The sequence below is a fragment of the Triticum aestivum genome, chromosome 6B (assembly GCF_018294505.1).
Source record: "Triticum aestivum cultivar Chinese Spring chromosome 6B, IWGSC CS RefSeq v2.1, whole genome shotgun sequence".
In the NCBI taxonomy this organism is placed as follows: domain Eukaryota; kingdom Viridiplantae; phylum Streptophyta; class Magnoliopsida; order Poales; family Poaceae; genus Triticum; species Triticum aestivum.
The window spans coordinates 618,456,508-618,474,326 of NC_057810.1; the positions used below are offsets into that span (position 1 = coordinate 618,456,508).

Consider the following 17,819-nt stretch of genomic DNA (forward strand, 5'->3'; position numbering starts at 1 on the left):
TGCGGGTGAAAAATAACTCGAATACTTAAAAGGTGTTGAGTGCAAAGTATTCACTAGGACCTCTCTAACCCAACTAGTGAGTGCATGGCTAAACTGTAGCAGGGCACACTCTTTTTGAAGAAATAACAAAAAAGAACGTTCATCTGGAGATTACTTACAGTGAACTATTTCAGAGAACTGACCTGGCGTCGGATTTTGTGTCAAGATCTGTGTAGCCAGATCAAACGGTAGGAAGGACGTTCGCCAGCATCGGCCTCCCGACAAACATTCGTCAAATAGCATTTTCGGAAATCTATCATCGACATCAAGTCCGTTTCATATATTGCTCGATGGGCACCGTCACGTCCCCGTCATTTAATCAACACAGCAGTTTCTCCGGCTCCCTGCCGGCAGGTGCAGTGCCAGTGCAAGTGCAACAGCGCACGAACACACTCATCCATCAACGTCACGGTTCTGCCTATTGGCACATCTCCTGGGATTAAGTCAAACGGAAAGCAACCCAACAAGAGGCGGCGACAACGGAGCGAAATTCCCCGCCGGCCGCCGTGGAACCCAAGGATATCACTGAATATCCCTCCCGTGCCATCCCACATCCCCGGCCGGAAGCTTCCAAAAAGACCCCTTTTTTACAAAGAGAAGTAAAAAGATTCTCAAAAGTGAAAAGGAACAAAAACAAAGCCGTGCATGGCTGCCACTGCCACCGTGCCGCTGCCGGTGGGAGGAACAGCCCGGCCCTCCCGCGCGCACGCGCCGCCAGCCAGGACCCAGCCAAGCTCCGTACGGCATGGCCAGCCAGCCCATTTCCATCCCGATCGATCGCATCGCAAGTCCACCACGGTTCCCGCGCAGCATCCACGAAACTCCCAGCGCGCCCGCCAACGGCACCTGACCCACCTAGTATATATGCCCACACGCCGGCGTCCTGACGCAGAAACAACAACTACCACTCTACCCGGAGAACTCGCTGACCGGCCGTGACATCCCGTGGTCGATCCTACTGGCGCAGATGGCGATGGGCAAGAAGCCGAGCAAGGTTGACGGCGCGGCGTGCCGGCGGCACTGGCGGCAGGGGGCGCCCGGGGTGTGCCCGCTCTGCCTGCGGGAGCGCCTGTCGGGCCTCTCAACCTCGGCGTCGCTGCCGTCCGTCGTCGCGCGCGGGGAGGCGGCTTCTCGCTCCTCCTGCTGCTCGGACTCGGACTCGGAGGCGTCGTCTACGGAGGCGTCCACCGGCGCGTCGTCGGGGTCCGCGAGCCCCGGGTTCCACCGGGAGATCAGGCGCGCCGCGAGGCCGTCGCTGCTGATGCGCCACGAGCGGGTGGTGACCGTGGACGGCGACGAGGCGGTGCTGGTGATGAGAAGGAGGAGGGAGAGGCCAGCCACGAGCTTCTGGACGAAGCTTCTGCGCGCGGCGACCGGGGGCAAGAAGGCCGTCGACGGATGCTCGCTGGCGCATTCCAAGACGATCGAGGCCGCGGACAGGAGCAGCGCAGCTGCCACGAAGTGGATCGTATTCTAGCTAGTTCTGCCTTTTGTCTGCGACCATTTTTCCGGCTTAATCCGCTGTTCGGTGTGGTTTTTGACTCCGGCCGTCAGGGCCGGAGAGATCGACAGTTAATTAGATCCATGGTATGTACATATTTCAAGGAAATAACATGGCTTCATTGAACTGTGTTAGTTCTTGCTTGGTAGTAGTACTACTCCATTTGCCAAAGTTTTGCATGATCCGGTTAGAGCAACTTTAGCAGACCCCGCATCCCGCCGACCCGCAAAACTCGTTCGCAGTTCGTGCAAAACCATTTTTGCGGGCCGGTGCGAGCTGGCACAGATGCAGACCCCTTAAACGGATCCGTAAAAAAGTATATTCGCAAAATATGCTTTTTTACGGGTCGGCTTCTGCGGGTTCTGCTCGGGCACCACCGCGAAGACCCGCAAACATAAAAACTGCAAATACGTTTGGCAAATAGTTCAAATTCAAACCACATAAACAGTTTGCGCGCAAATAAAAGCGAAGTTCATAACGCAAAAGAGGGCATGCAAAAGGTTTGCGCCCCTGTCTGGCATCATCTTGGGGGTCGATCTTCACTCCGCGCCATGAAATCCACCTCCACCGAATTGAAGTTCATCGGTGCCACCGAATCCACCTCTCTCGCTTGTTCCAACTCCCGCATCGAAATCATCCACATTGCCACCATATGGAGCAGAGAAAACATCACCGAAACTTGAACACGGACCGGCCGAAGCTACCATTCTTCTCTTCAAGATCTCTCTCCTTGCCATATCATGCCATGTTTTGGTGAGGTCGTCCATGTCATTGTGGTTCATTGACATGATCTTGTTCTCTTCGGCGAGCAACAATGACATCGATTTGTTCTCGGAGGCGCGTGCTTTTCTCTCCTCAATGGCAGCTTTGCGGAGCCCCTCTTCCTTGAGCATTTGCCACTTTTCTTGCTTATCTTTTGCCTTCTTCTCGGCCAACTCTTTCTTGATCTCCAACGACTTCAACAACATCATCTCGTTTGATTGCACCATGGCATCAATCTTCTCCCTCAAGTTTGATGCTTCTTGCTCTCTCTTGATCTTCTCTCTCGTCTTCTTGTCGTCATCGGGCTTGTGCTCATTTCTTGGGCCATCATCATCTTCGTCTTCATCCATGTTTACAAGTGAGCCTCTCTTTGGTGGGGATTCTCTATCGATCAAATTCCACTTATCGCACTTTTGAAGCAACTCCCAACAATGCTCTAACTTGAAGAATCTGCCTTCCGAAGCTTTCATGGCCTTGTATCTATGTTGAGCAATCTTGTCCTACAAAATGTGAACAAAGCGATGCAATTACTTCCCATGATACATTATGATGATGCACAACTTAAACAAAGGAAAAACAAACTCACATAATCGGATTCTATGGTGCCACTTGGAGGTGCATTGCGTAGTTGCTCCAAGCAAGCTGCCCAACGGCTGCACATATGCTTGATATTCTCCCAACGCCCTTGAAGCGACTGAAATGTGCGTGGAGTCCTATTGGGATACTTTCTCATAATGCGGAAGTATTGATCTTCGATCCTTTGCCAATATCACTTGGCGGTTTGAGAAACACCCGTGCATGGATCACGAGACACCGCACTCCATGCTTGGATCAAAGCTTGATCTTCCAAGATCGTGTAGTTCTTCGATCTTTGGCTCTTCCCACTCTTTGACTGCGATTCCTCAAACGCTTCCGCTTCGATCTCCTCCAATTCGTCCGCACAACCATGATCATCCACGCCGCCTTCCGTTTCATTGTAGTCGAATGGTTCGAAAGGGGCTTGATAAATGTCAACCGCGTTCGTGTCCAACAAGCTCACGGACTTGGTTGTTGCATTGTTCGAAGCACCCCTATAGCGAATGATATGAAGTCATGAGCTATCGACACTAATGGCAAAAATGAAAGGGAATCGCTAGACCGAAGAGGCATACCTTGCAGCCATTTCGTCGAACACCTCGCTCGCGGGGGGAGCGGCACCGTTGAACGGCATCGCCGGAGCACCTCCTTGCGGGGGATAGATTGAGAGGTTGAAGAAGGTGGCTTCCTTCTAGCCGGAACCTTCCTCCGCTTTACACCCGCGGTCTTGCCGGTATTCTCCGCCGCCGGCCGGGATCGCACTGCGGCGTTGGCGCCCGGAGCGCGGGCCGTCGCGGCGGGGGCAAACGGATTCCCGCCCTGCATAACCATGTTTCCCTGCCGCTTGCGAGCCGGCGCGGCGTGTGCTTGGGCAACGGCGGCGGGGCAACATGGCCGGCGACGAGATCCGCCCGAGGGGAAGGAGCATGCGCGACCTCGACGGTGATGGGGAACAGCAGGGGGCGTCCATGGCGACGAGGAACGGCCGCGGAGGATGAACCGGAGCTTGCGGAGGGGGAGCAATGGTGGCGGAGGGTGCGGGGAGCGGGAAAGGGCGCGCGGAAATGTCCCTCCCGCCAAATCTCGCGCCGGATAGGGGTTCAGCTCGGATCGCCTCCCAGCCCGTGAAGATAGAGGTTGGGAGAGAATATTTGCCGCGCCCCGCAAAATATTTTGCGGACCGGGGCGGGATGCGGGGTCTGCTCGAGCTTCTTTTTTGGCCCCGACCCGCAATTTGACGGTTATTTTGCGGGCCGGGGCGCGATGCGGGGTCTGCTAGAGTTGCTCTTATACGACTACACAAATTCCAGAGACGCTCGGTCCTCTTTGTATGTGTCCTTTTCTCGCTCTATCTTGTGGAAAGAAAGACTCCACCAGCACAGAAAAAGCAGGCTTGGTTTTTTTTATAGATTTGAAGAAGTTCGTGATTTGGAAAAAATATTCATGAATTTGAATGTGTTCATGGTTTTTTTTAAGGATGCGGATTCAAAAAATTGTTTACGCATTTGAAAAAATAAATCATGATATAAAAGAAGTTCATGAATTTGAAAAATCTTGGTGGATTCAAAAATATTCTCAAATTTTAAAAAGTAATCATGAATTTAAAAAAAATGCATACACGGCTGGCTGCAACAGCGACTGCCCTATCATTTGCCAACATGTTAATCTTGACGTATATAGGCGAACTCAATGTTGCTCAAGGTTCAAGTCGTAGACTTGGCCCTAGTGCTCATATTTTTTTGAATTTATTTCATGTTTTTCGACGATGTTCGTTTAGTGCGACGAGACGCTCCCGTCGACCAAGAGACGCACGTAGTGACTTCACCAATCTAAAAATGTTATGCCAGCTCAATATCCCAGGGATGCTCATGGACATAGAATATGCGTTTGTACAGTATAAAACGAAAAACCTTAACGTCTAAAAAAAGAACAAGATCAGGAAAAAATACATTACTGATCGCTGACAATGATCCATGATTGCCCGATAGCATAGTATTTCACAAAGGCACGAAGGCTCTATAAAACCATGTCAGCGCACGCATAAGGCATCCACCGTTCCAATGATTCATGATTGATCGATAGCAGACAGTTTCACAAAGGCATGAAGGCTCTATAAAACCATGTCGGCTCACGCATGAGGCATCCGCTGTTCCACGCGAGCAAAGCACATGCATGTAGTGAGGGCAGCTTCAAGACAGACCTCAAACCTTTCCTATATATCTGAACCATAAGTGTCTGGATTATTTTTGTCATCCAATGGGGACCTCTGTATGTCCGCTTAACAGTTCGGATTACAGATTTCGGTATGCAAGAAACAAATGGGGGATGAGATTTGTCGAAGGCCGGACATGCAATTAACCAATCACATGCATGGTCCCTAAGCTCACATGCATGGCCCCCCTCTCCTCTCTCCTTTCAATGGGACACTAAACCACATATATCCTATCAAATGCAAAGTCCCCACTTATGTTTTCTCCTCCCAACCAGATACTTTGTGATAGCATTGGATGGCTTTCTCCCGCATCATGTCCATGGACCATGTCCGGACATAAAAGCGGACATATATATATCATAGATATTTATGGTTTGGCGTTGGATATGCCCTAAGTAACTCACAATCATACATGCCAATCACCATAAATTTTTCCGACATCCCTAAGGAGTTGTATGTGGGTGCGGTGTGTGCACAATGGCTAGGCAGAGCGCCATCCACGACCACGTGACAGAGATGATCCTAGACCATGCCAACAACTACATTATTAAAAATGTCTTTTGCAGAACATGACATTAACACTAAATAAAAGATGACTTTCTAATGGATAACTAATACCTTATATTAGGGGGGCATTTGCCCCCCTCCCATGCACAACACTATACTAGTTTTTTCAATAGTTATTTTACATTCCATACATGTACCTTATAATCATCATTTGTATCATATAATCACATGTAAATTGTAAATTCGCAGTAGGGCCGCCAAAATGTTAAGACTAGTTGTACCCTGTATGATGGTCTCCTCCATCATGGTCGGATTAAGCTCTCAGCTCAATTTCCAAGCGATGTTCCTATGTAGCGTTTCAGCTCTTATTGCCGGAGTCTACACCATTGCCATCATAGAGTGTTGTTGGAAATATGCCCTAGAGGCAATAATAAAATGGTTATTATTATATTTCTTTGTTCATGATAATTGTCTGTTATTCATGCTATAATTGTATTATCCGGAAATCGTAATACACGTGTGAATACATAGACCACAACATGTTCCTAGTGAGCCTCTAGTTGATTAGCTCGTTGATCAACAGATAGTCATGGTTTCCTGACTATGGACATTGAATGTCATTGATAACGGGATCACATCATTAGGAGAATGATGTGATGGACAAGACCCAATCCTAAGCATAGCTCAAAGATCGTGTAGTTCGTTTAGCTAGAGCTTTTCCAAATGTCAAGTATCATTTCCTTAGGCCATGAGATTGTGCAACTCCCGGATACCGTAGGAGTGCTTTGGGTCTGCCAAACGTCACAACGTAACTGGGTGACTATAAAGGTGCACTACGGGTATCTCCGAAAGTGTCTGTTGGGTTGGCACGAATCGAGACTGGGATTTGTCACTCCGTATGACGGAGAGGTATCTCTGGGCCCACTCGGTAATGCATCATCATAATGAGCTCAATGTGACCAAGTGTCTGGTCACGGGATCATGCATTACGGTACGAGTAAAGTGACTTGCCGGTAACGAGATTAAACGGGGTATTGGGATACCGACGATCGAGTGTCGGGCAAGTAACGTACCGATTGACAAAGGGAACTGTATACGGGGTTGCTTAAATCCTCGACATCGTGGTTCATCCGATGAGATCATCGAGGAGCATGTGGGAGCCAACATGGGTATCCAGATCCCGCTGTTGGTTATTGAGCGGAGAGGCATCTCGGTCATGTCTGCATGTCTCCCGAACCCGTAGGGTCTACACACTTAAGGTTCGGTGACGCTAGGGTTGTAGAGATATGAGTATGCAGTAAACCGAAAGTTGTTCGGAGTCCCGGATGAGATGCCGGACGTCACGAGGAGTTCCGGAATGGTCTGGGGGTAAAGAATTATATATAGGAAGTGAAGTTTCGGCCATCGGGAAAGTTTCGGGGGTTACCGGTATTGTACCGGGACCACCGGAATGGTCCCGGGGGTCCATCGGGTGGGGCCACCTATCCTGGAGGGCCCCATGGGCTGAAGTGGGAGGGGAACCAGCCCCTGGTGGGCTGGTGCGCCCCCCCCTTGGCCCCCCTGCGCCTAGGGTTGGAAACCTTAGGGGTGGGGGCGCCTCCACTTGCCTTGGGGGGCAAGCCACCCCCTGGCCGCCGCCCCCCCTTGGAGATCCCATCTCCTAGGGCCGGCACCCCCCCTAGGGGGCCTATATAAAGAGGGAGGAGGGCAGCCGCACCCATGCTCTTGGCGCCTCCCTCTCCCCTTGCTACACTTCTCCCTCTCGCAGAAGCTTGGCGAAGCCCTTCCGAGATCACTGATGCATCCACCACCACGCCGTCGTGCTGCTGGATCTTCATCAACCTCTCATTCCCCCTTGCTGGATCAAGAAGGAGGAGACGTCTCCCTGACCGTACATGTGTTGAACGCGGAGGTGCCGTCCGTTCGGCGCTAGGATCTCCGGTGATTTGGATCACGACGAGTACGACTCCATCAACCCTGTTCTCTTGAACGCTTCCGCTCGATCTACAAGGGTATGTAGATGCACTCCTCTCTCTCATTGCTAGATGAACTCATAGATTGATCTTGGTGAAACCGTAGGAAATTTTTTATTTTCTGCAACGTTCCCCAACAAGTGTTGGTCGTCCACGTGCATAAAGATGGAGGGAAGAAGCTACAGGTGCTAGAAGTTGCCGCGTTCACCCATGCTTTCACTGTCGGGGCCAAACTACTATTGCTTCCAACTGTCTTAGGAGGGCATGGATGATTATGCTCCATTGGCCATGCCAACTTAGGCGTCACGAGCAACTATTTGGGCGGCAAAAGCTACTTCCAGTCCATGTTACATGTCCTACTCGGAGGCGATCTCATCGTGTCAATCAATTGCGGCGTGCAGAAATTCTTCGAAGTAATGATCACTACAAGCATGACGGAGAACCTGATCCCAACAACCTTTCATAATAGTACATGGGTATAGAGGTGATGTGATACTTGATGTTCTCTTCCTCGGTGTGTATAGAACGGGAGTATTATGAAGAAATATGATAGTACACTAGCATATGTATGCATGTGAAAGGTGACAACAATACAGTTGTTTCATCTTGAAGTTAATGGTGGATTTAAGGAAATTTGTCATACATGGTGATGTAAATATATTAGTCATTTTTTTCCTTGCTATGTATTTTTATTATATTTTAGAGGTGCTTTTATATTTACTTGTGATATCAATTAAATTTGTATCATGACACTTGGGCGATTGATGTAGGGGCCAAGCCCTAGGTTGCCCAATCTTTCACAACTCAATAATCAAAGGGGACAAACATTCAAAGACAAGATTCAATCACACATGCTCTTTGTCCACAAATCCATGCAAGATACACAAGATCCATAAATAACTAGAGCAAGATAAGTAGCTAGGGTAGTTCTTTCCACTTCCACAAAGTAAGATGAGGTCTTGAGGGTAGTATTCTCCAAACCCACTAGGGTTGATGAAGGTCTTGGTGATTCACTTGGGGAATCCTTCTCCTGAAGGAGGCATTGAAGATCCAAGTGCAATTCTTTTTCCACTAGGGTTTTTGTTCCTCAAAGAGGAGATACAAGGAATAGAGAGAAGAGAGAAGTTGCAATAGTCCGACTTGGAGGACTTTCTTTGGTTGCTCTTGTCTTCCGGCCTTCGTCCTTGCACTCTGTGCCTCCGTCCCGGTCTCCATTGTGCCTCATGTCCTTCATGCTTTTTACACCTAACCATGCATAGCATTCTGGCTTGATGTAGTAGCCATGTCTCAATAAAATGCATATGGAGTTCGAAGAGGAGTGAATTCACCTCAATTTTGATGATGCGTGCGCGCGCTCTAGTCATTGAGCCTCGTGGCACTTGGGGTGTTGGTGTAGAGTCCATGGTGATGTTCACAGGGTGTTCTGCACAAGCAACGGATGTTGATTTACGTTTTGGCACAAATCCTAGATTTGTTATACTCGTGTTCTTCATTGACACGGGCGGGCGACTAATAGTAATGAGCAATGGTAACATCAACAAACCATCGGCGATTATGGATACTACTTTCAGATGTTATAATGATAGTGCTTGATTAATAAAGTTTTTTTGGATAGTTCGAGAAGGGAGGGGGGGGGGGCAAAACTAAGTGTTGAGTATAATGTTAATTAGGAAACATAAGATAGACTAGGGTTTGTCCTGCCTTGTCTTGTACTTCAAGTTAATCATTGTACTCCTATTTATATGCCCACGAGGCTCAAGCAATACAACGAATTATTCCACCAATCCTCTCTCTCCCTTCTAACATGGTATCTATCGCAAGTCGATCCTAAACCCTAGCCGTCGCCGCTTCCGCACCTGCGTGCCGCCCCCGGGGCGGTCGGCCTCCATGACCGCCGCCGGGGGCCACGCCGCCCGTACCTAGGGTTCATCCGCCGGTCGTGTTGACCAGCTGCCCTAGAGAGTCTTTTTCCCGAGCCCTTGCTCCGGATTTTTTGACTCTCTCGCCGGTCGTTTTGATCGGTGTTTTTCTTTTTGGTTTTCCGATCTATGCTTGATCGGTTTGCGTCGCCCGCCGCTGCTGTCGACACCGAGCGCCTCTACTTCGACCCTGGCGCGACCAGCCGGCCTCTCCTCCGACCCGGCAGCCACGCGCGCCCAGGCGGCCCGTCAGGGCCGGCCGGCGTCCGCGCGTCGGTCTGCCCGTAGCCCTGCGCCGGTCGTCACCGCCCCGCTCCGACCGGGACACCTGCATCGCCCCGACCCGGCAGCCACGCGCCATGCGACGACCAATCATAGTCGTCGCTCGCGTGCCGACCCGCCCATCGATCCACATCATCCGCCTCCGCCGCGTCTGCACGGCGGCTCGGCGGTCTACCTCGCCGGCCTCGTTCTCGGCTGCGTCGGCTGCGTCAGGCTCGTCGGCTGTCTTAACTCGGGCGCCGATACTCCGTTGGTCGCTTGGGCCTCACTGCCCAGGCGCCGGCGTTGCTTTGGCAGCCCGGGTGCCGGTGCTGACAAGCTCGTCCACACGACATCCCACGCCGTCCATCGTCGCCGGCCTCATCCCGGACTCCGCCGCCACCACTCCTCCATCGAGCGGCGTCCCCGACCTCGCGCGCGATCGGCTTGATCACTCGCTCGCCGCCGTGATCCGCCTCCTCTACGCCGCGCAACCGACCTGGCCCGTTGGTGACGGGCGCCTCCGCAGGTCCCGTGAAGATCGTCCTGAGTACTGCGCGCCTCTCCACCGATCGAGCATCGGGCTGCCGCTGCATCGCCCGATCAGGCCGCAGCGCCGCCGCCTCGTGGTTCTCCTCGCGGCCGCATCGACTCATGCGTCGCCACTGCGTCGCCCCTTCGGGCCGTAGTGCCGCGATATGCGGTCCCCGCCGCCGCCTCGAGGCCGTCCCCGCGGTTGCACCGACTCGTGAACCGCCGTTGCGTCGCCCCTTCGGGCCGCAGCGTCGCAGCCTGCGGTCCCTGCCACCTCCCGAGGTCTTCCCGCCGTCGCCCTGACCCGCCTGTCGCCGCTGCGTCGCCCCTTCGGGCCGTAGCGCCGCGGCCCGCGGTCCACTCCGCCGTCACCGCGCATCGACCTCCCATGGTATGCGCCGCGCGTCTCCCTTGGCGCGGGAATGCCACCGTCCGCGCCAGTCTTCGTCATGCTGTCAGGGTTCTTCGCCTACTTCGAGCACCGCCGCCGTACTTTTAACCTAGCCGCCGCCGCCGTCGGCAGGCCGCTGCCGTCGCTCTTCTTTGGCCGCCGCCGCCGCTACCTCCGTAGCCGCTGCAGCCGCCCGTCCACCCCCTTCATCTTCGTCCAGCACCAACCTGTTGCCAGCGTCGCCGTCATCTACCCCGACTGCTTCATCTACTCCGACAACCGCGGGCGACATTGGCCCCGCGCGGATTGGCGCCGCAACCGTCGTCGAGTCCTTCTCTGCTGGCCTCTCGTACTTCTTCGACATGGCGTACAGCTCGTGCAGGTCCCAGTCTACGCATGCCCGATGCTGGCAACACCACCGCGTGCCTTCGTCCACGACGTGTCCCCGGGCCTAGCAAGCCTGGTGCGGCGCTTCGTCAACTTCGTCTTCGTCCGTCTACGCATGCCCGGTGCTGGCAACACCGACGTGTGCTTTCGTCTACGATGTGTCCCCAGGGTTGGCAACCCTGGCGTGACGCGTTGTCAACATCATCTACTTCCTGGCGCACCACTACTTCGACATCACTGCGCCCACGACTAACTCGGCGCCTCCTTGCGCCCGCGGCTCCACGGCGACTTCCTCGATGCTGGCTACCCCGACTCGACATCGACCACGACATTCTTCGCACGACTACCTCGACCACGGCTCCACCACCCACGCTCTCGGCTACATCGACAACGACAAAAAAGGGCTACCGCCTGCTTGAGCAACCTCATCGGCTTTCACTCCAGCCATGACGCCGCGATGCATCGACCGTTGCGACTGTGGGTGGGTGTCTGTCGGCTTGCCTTCGGATTCTTCTCCAGTCTCACCGTCTGCGTCGCTACGTTGTGACTGCGGGGGGATGTTGAGTATAATGTTAATTAGGAAACATAAGATAGACTAGGATCTGTCCTGCCTTGTCTTGTACTCCAAGTTAATCAATATGCTCACGAGGCTCAAGCAATACAACGAATTATTCCACCAATCCTCTCTCTCCCTTCTAAAACTAAGCATTGGAATTTTTCTTTTATATAAATGTAGAGAAAATCTCAAACGAGCGCCAGTGGGCAAGGCTATGTGCAGCACATAGAAAACCCTAGTGCTCGTCGGCGACACGGCGTTCCAGGAGTCTCGGACAGTTGGACACTGACATGGCGAGACCGATCACATTGGCGTGAGTGTGACTCGATGTAAGCAAGATGTAGACGCGGTGCCGAATTCGTAGACGAATGCGCCGCCACGGCGGCACCGACGCGGCAGCGTCACCGTGTAGCAAAAAGTATTTAAATACAGGAGTGGTTTCGCTATTGTCGATACCGTACGGCCAGCTAGCGGGCAAGGCATCGCGCCGTCCGTACGCGCTGACTGCTGTGCCAGTCGATTCGATCCAAGGCTAGATAGTGATGCGTGTGTGGCAGTGCGAGCTGTAAGCCTGCAACTGCGAGGCCAAACTGGTCACCACCAACTTCAGTAGAAATATTGCACTCTCTTTTTTACCTCACCAACTTCAGTAGAGATATTGTGTGTTGTTCCCCTCGAGTTAGGGTTTGAGTTCCTCCAGCGGCGCCGCCGCTGAGAGTTTGCATCTCCTTCGATCGCACATATCGATCCCCTCCCGTGGCACGTCTCTCTAATCGATCCCCATCTGGCGGAGCGTGCTGGTGGGTAGGGTCTCTTTTCTCCCCTCGATAGAGGGCTAGGGCTTGAGAGCTACTGGTGAGATGGCATCGCAGGGGGAGGCTGGTGGATCGCGTCCGCGTGGTGAGCCTGTTGAGGAGCTGTTGCGTCGTCTTGATCTGCAGGAGGATGAGGTTGACCAGTTTGTGTGGGAAGATGAGTTCAAGGATGAACAGATCGCGGCCAAGTGGCTAGCGATTGCAAAGGTACACACGGAAAAGGGGTTCAGTCCATCGGCCCTGTATGCGGATATGAGAGCGGCATGGAATCCAGCAGAGGAACCACGCTGGAGAAAGATAGAGGACAACCTCTTCACAGTACAATTCCATTGTTTGGGGGACTGGAACACTGCTATGAACATGGGACCTTGGCTATTCCGTGACCAGGGCGTCCTCATGGCTGAGTATGATGGATTTACCAATCCACGCTCTGTGGTACTGGACAAGATAGTAGTGTGGGCGAGGATCCTAAAACTCCCTGACAACTATCTGTTCCCTGCAGCGATCAAAGGGATGTGCAGGAAGATGGGCAAAATTCTTGATGTGCAAACCACTCTTCCGGCGGGATTTGCAGGAGAATTTGTTAGAGTGAGGGTTGAACTGAATGTGACAAAGAAGCTGATACGATTTGTGGGTATAACAAAGAAGGAAGAGACAAAGTATTATCAGGTTCAATATGAAAAGTTGCCGATTTTCTGTGGGAATTGTGGTATGCTAGGCCACTGGTATCAAGAATGTGGTACTGGCGAGCACGATCTGACGAAACTTGAATGGGGGGATTCCATGCTAGCTGATGGTGGACGTGGAAGAGGAAGAGGTCGTGGATACGGCCGCGGCTCTGGACGCAGTTCTGGTCGCGGCTTCGGACGCGGTCGAGGTGCTCCCGGTGGATACACAGGCAATGCTAAAGAAGGTAATGAAAACCCTTCCTTTGTTCCTGCATGGGGAGCGGCACGAAGCTGGCGCCATAATGCATTATTTCATGAAGGAACAGCTGACATGGAAACGGAGGCCGGAAATCAGCAGAATGGTAATGAGAGTCAGGATGCTAGGAACATGAATATTTTAGGCAAGCGTACTGCAGAGTCTCTGGTGCCGGTAACTTCTGCGGCGCTGGCCATGATTCCTGTTGTTCCTAATAAGCCTTCAGTGGTAGCGAGGCTTGTGGACAGAATAGAAGGAGAAACCCAGCCGGGTAAGACCCAAGATGAGATGAACACACCACAGAAGAACGCCAATAAGAAGAAACAGAAGTGCGATGATGGTGATGCAATCAACAATGCGAAAGATGTTCCAACCTCTGAGATATCGGCGTCCTCCCTTGTGGGGGACGACCGGACGCAATGAAAATATTAGCTTGGAACTGTTGGGGGCTCGGGAACGCCCCGACGGTTCGAGCGTTGCTGGACGTCCAGCGACGATGCAGCCCTGATGTGATGTTCTTGTCGGAGACTCATCTCGATATCTATCCGGCTGAGTGTTTGCGTAGGAGATTGGGGATGGACCATAAACTGGTGTGTCCTAGTGATGGTAGGAAGGGAGGTCTCGCTCTCTACCGGAGAAATAATATCAAAGTTCATAGGTTATCTCTTGATTCAATGTTCATTGATGTTAAAATTGAGGAAATAAATAATACTGTTTGGCGCTTGACTGGGATGTACGGAGAATTTAAGTGGGAAAATAAACATTTAACATGGAGTCGTATGCGGCAACTCCATCAGGCGTATAATCTCCCTTGGCTACTAATAGGCGATCTGAACGAAATACAATTCTTGCATGATAAAGAAGGAGGGTATCCTAGACCTCCCCAATATATGCGTGCATTCCAGGATGCCATTGATGGCTGTGAATTACATGACATGGGCTTCATTGGTGACCGGTTCACTTGGTACAGAGGAAGAATAAAAGAAAGACTAGACCATGGGCTAGTGAATGATGCTTGGATTAATATGTTCCCCCAAGCTGCACTGGAAAACTTGGAGTTCAATCATTCAGATCATCGCCCTCTGCTAGTGGATTCAGAATACCGCAGTGGGGCAGCCCGATCAAGTAACAATGCTCAACCGAAGAGATTTGAGGCTCGTTGGCTGCGTGAGGAGAGTTTTACTGACACTGTTGAGAAAGCTTGGACTGATATCGGGTCAGACCCATCAATCAGCAATATATATGATAAATTAAACAAGATGCACGCCCTATTTCATGACTGGGACCAGAGGGTCCTCAAGAAACCAAAGAAGCAGCTCCGGAAAGTGCAAAAAGACCTTGAGAAAATTATGGCAGGACCAATGGACGATGCTAGTGAAGAAAGAAGAAAAGAATTAGCGGAACTGATAGAATACCTCTTGGAACTTGAGGAGATTCAGGTTATGCAAAGATCAAGAGCAAACTGGTTGAAGTACGGAGATCGCAACACAGGTTTCTTCCAGGCTTTTGCCTCGGCGAGAAGAAAAAAGAATTTTGTGAAACGGTTAAAGGATGATGAGGGTAATTGGCTGGAGGGAATGCCCGAGCTGAATAATCACATTCTTAATTATTTCTCTCACTTGTTTAGTTCAGAAGTGCAGCATACAGATCCGGCCTTATTGCAGAAGGTCCAACGCAAAGTTTCTGACCAAATGAATAACTTTCTAATGGCGCCTTTTACGTCTGATGATGTAAAGAAAGCAGTATTCAGTATAGGAGACTTCAAGGCCCCGGGACCAGATGGACTACACGCGGTATTCTTTAAAAGGTACTAGAACTTAATTGGAGAAGAAATAACCCTGGAAGTACTAGCTGCTATCAACTCCAAACAGATACCTGCTGAATGGAATGACACCACTGTTGTCATGATACCCAAGATAGATTCTCTAGAACTGGTAACACAATTTCGCCCTATTAGCCTTTGCAATGTGTTATACAAAATAATTTCTAAGATGCTAGCTCAAAGACTGAAAAGTATCCTGCCAGAGATTATTTCCCCTACACAAAGTGCTTTTGTGCCAGGACGGATAATTACTGATAACATCTTGATTGCATATGAATGTGTGCACAAAATCAAGAATAAGAGAGCTGGACAGACGGGATTGTGTGCGGTCAAGCTTGATATGCACAAAGCTTATGATAGGGTGGAATGGTCTTTTCTGCGTGGTATGATGCTCACACTCGGTTTCGATAATCAGTGGGTTGAGATGATGATGGCATGTGTGAGCTCTGTGAGATATAAAGTAAGGTTCAACTCTCAAGAGACAGATTCATTTACTCCAACGAGAGGTATTAGGCAGGGGGACCCCCTTTCTCCCTATCTATTTCTCTTATGTGCAGAAGGTCTTTCTAGTTTACTGCAGTATGAAGAAGAAGCTGGTGCCATAGAGGGAATTAGAGTGTGTAGAAATGCACCGTCAGTATCACACCTTTTATTCGCTGACGATTCTCTTATTCTTATGAAAGCAGATGTTTTAAATGCAGCTTCCTTACAGCATGTTCTAGATACCTACTGCCATAGCTCGGGACAGATGGTGAGTCTGCCAAAATCAAGTGTATTTTTTAGTCCTAACACTCCGGCCACATCAAGGACTGAGATTTGTCAGGAATTACATATTGATACTGAAGCATTGTCTGACAAGTATCTGGGGCTGCCGGCAATGGTGGGGGCTGATAGAAGCGATTGTTTCAAACATTTTTATGAAAGAATCAAAGAGAGACTAAAGGGATGGATGGAAAACCAATTATCTATAGGGGGTAAAGAGATTCTTATTAAGGCGGTGGCCTAAGCTATCCCAGTGTTTGCTATGTCAGTGTTTAGCCTACCTAAAGGGGTCTGTAAAGACATCACTGATTTGATTGCCCAATTCTGGTGGGGTGATGACGAGGACCACAAAAGAATGCATTGGTACACCTGGTGAAAGCTTTGTTACCCAAAAAATGAAGGAGGGATGGGCTTTAGGGATCTCCACTCCTTTAATCTTGCTATGCTATCAAAACAATGCTGGCGTCTCATAACCAATCCAGAGTCTCTTTGTGCGAGGGTACTAAAAGCGAAATATTTTCCTAATCGTAGTCTGCTCCATGCTACATTGAAAAATGGATCCTCCTTCACTTGGCAAAGTATCATGAAAGGATTGGAAACTTTCAAATTGGGATACATTTGGAGGATTGGAAACGGTGAGAAGGTCAATATATGGACTGATCCATGGATCTCAGGGAGCCCGGATAGGAAGGTTATTTCAGCTCGTGGTCATACTCTGCTCAATTTTGTTAGTGACTTAATCGATCCTATATCAGGGACATGGGATGAAGCACTGCTTCGAACAATTCTGAATCCGGTGGATGTTAGGCGAATTATGCAAATACCGCTGAGTCACAATGCATTTGACGATTTTATTGCGTGGCATCCTGACCGCAGAGGGATATTCACTGTATGATCGGCATACAAAATACAGTGGTATCGGACTTTTGGGACACACACAAACATGGTTGAACGCCCAAGGCAATCCCAAGCTCCGGAAGTGTGGACTAGACTCTGGAAACTAAATATACCACATAAAGTTTTGATATTTTGCTGGCGTGCTCTTCATGGAATCATCCCTCTAAAATCCATACTGATGAACAGGCATGTGGGATCGGATGGTGCTTGTCCGGTTTGTCATGGAGCTGCTGAGGATATAAAACATCTTCTTTTTGAATGTTTCACGGCCAGAGAACTTTGGAGAGGCCTGGGCATATTGGAAATTCTTGACGAAGCTGCAACGGTGGATCGCTCCGATTCGGTAATATTGGAGCATTTACTGTTGGCAGAGGATAAGCCAGTTCCAATGAAGCCGAACTTGGATATTAAACAAATTCTTGCTGTTGGTAGTTGGTACCTCTGGTGGACTCGTCGCCAACACACTCATGATGAAGCAACACCCCCGCCAATGAGATGGCCTATGTCTGTCCTAGCAATTGCGAACAATTTTCATCAAGCAAATGAGAAGAACAGGGTGACAAATGAACAAAGATGGTTGAAACCCAGTCCAAAATTTGTTAAGTTAAATGTAGATGCCTCCTTCTATGCGGATGAGGGTGCTGGAGCATCGGCGGCAATCCTTAGAGATGAGAAGGGTAATTTTTTGGCAGCTCAGTGCAAATATATTTAGTATGCATCTGATGTAGTTACCTCGGAAGCTATGGCAATGAGAGATGGATTGATCTTTGCAAGCTCATTAGGATTCAACAGGGTGGAGGCAGAGTCAGATTCTTCAATTGTTATTGACTATTGCTCGGGACAGACAGAATGGTGGGATTCGGCTGCAGCAGTATTTGCGGAATGCGTTGACGTGTCTTTGTCAATTGGGAAGGTTATCTTTAAACATTGTGCTCGTTCTTCGAATCAAGCGGCGCATGTGCTAGCTAGTTACTGTTTTTG

At 50.4% G+C, this 17,819-nt stretch overlaps 1 protein-coding gene across 1 annotated transcript; it reads left to right on the forward strand.

Moving 5' to 3' along the window:
* Nucleotides 1-940: 940 nt before the first annotated feature.
* LOC123134565 (uncharacterized) lies at nucleotides 941-1,666 on the forward strand. The gene has a single exon (XM_044553792.1). It carries the CDS (start codon nucleotides 1,007-1,009, stop codon nucleotides 1,514-1,516), a length of 510 nt encoding a protein of 169 aa, XP_044409727.1. The 5' UTR covers nucleotides 941-1,006; the 3' UTR covers nucleotides 1,517-1,666.
* The last annotated feature ends 16,153 nt before the right edge of the window (nucleotides 1,667-17,819 follow it).

Excerpts from the sequence above, each read along its gene's own strand:
- LOC123134565 (XM_044553792.1), top strand. The coding sequence starts at position 1,007 with ATGGCGATGGGCAAGAAGCCGAGCAAGGTTGACGGCGCGGCGTGCCGG.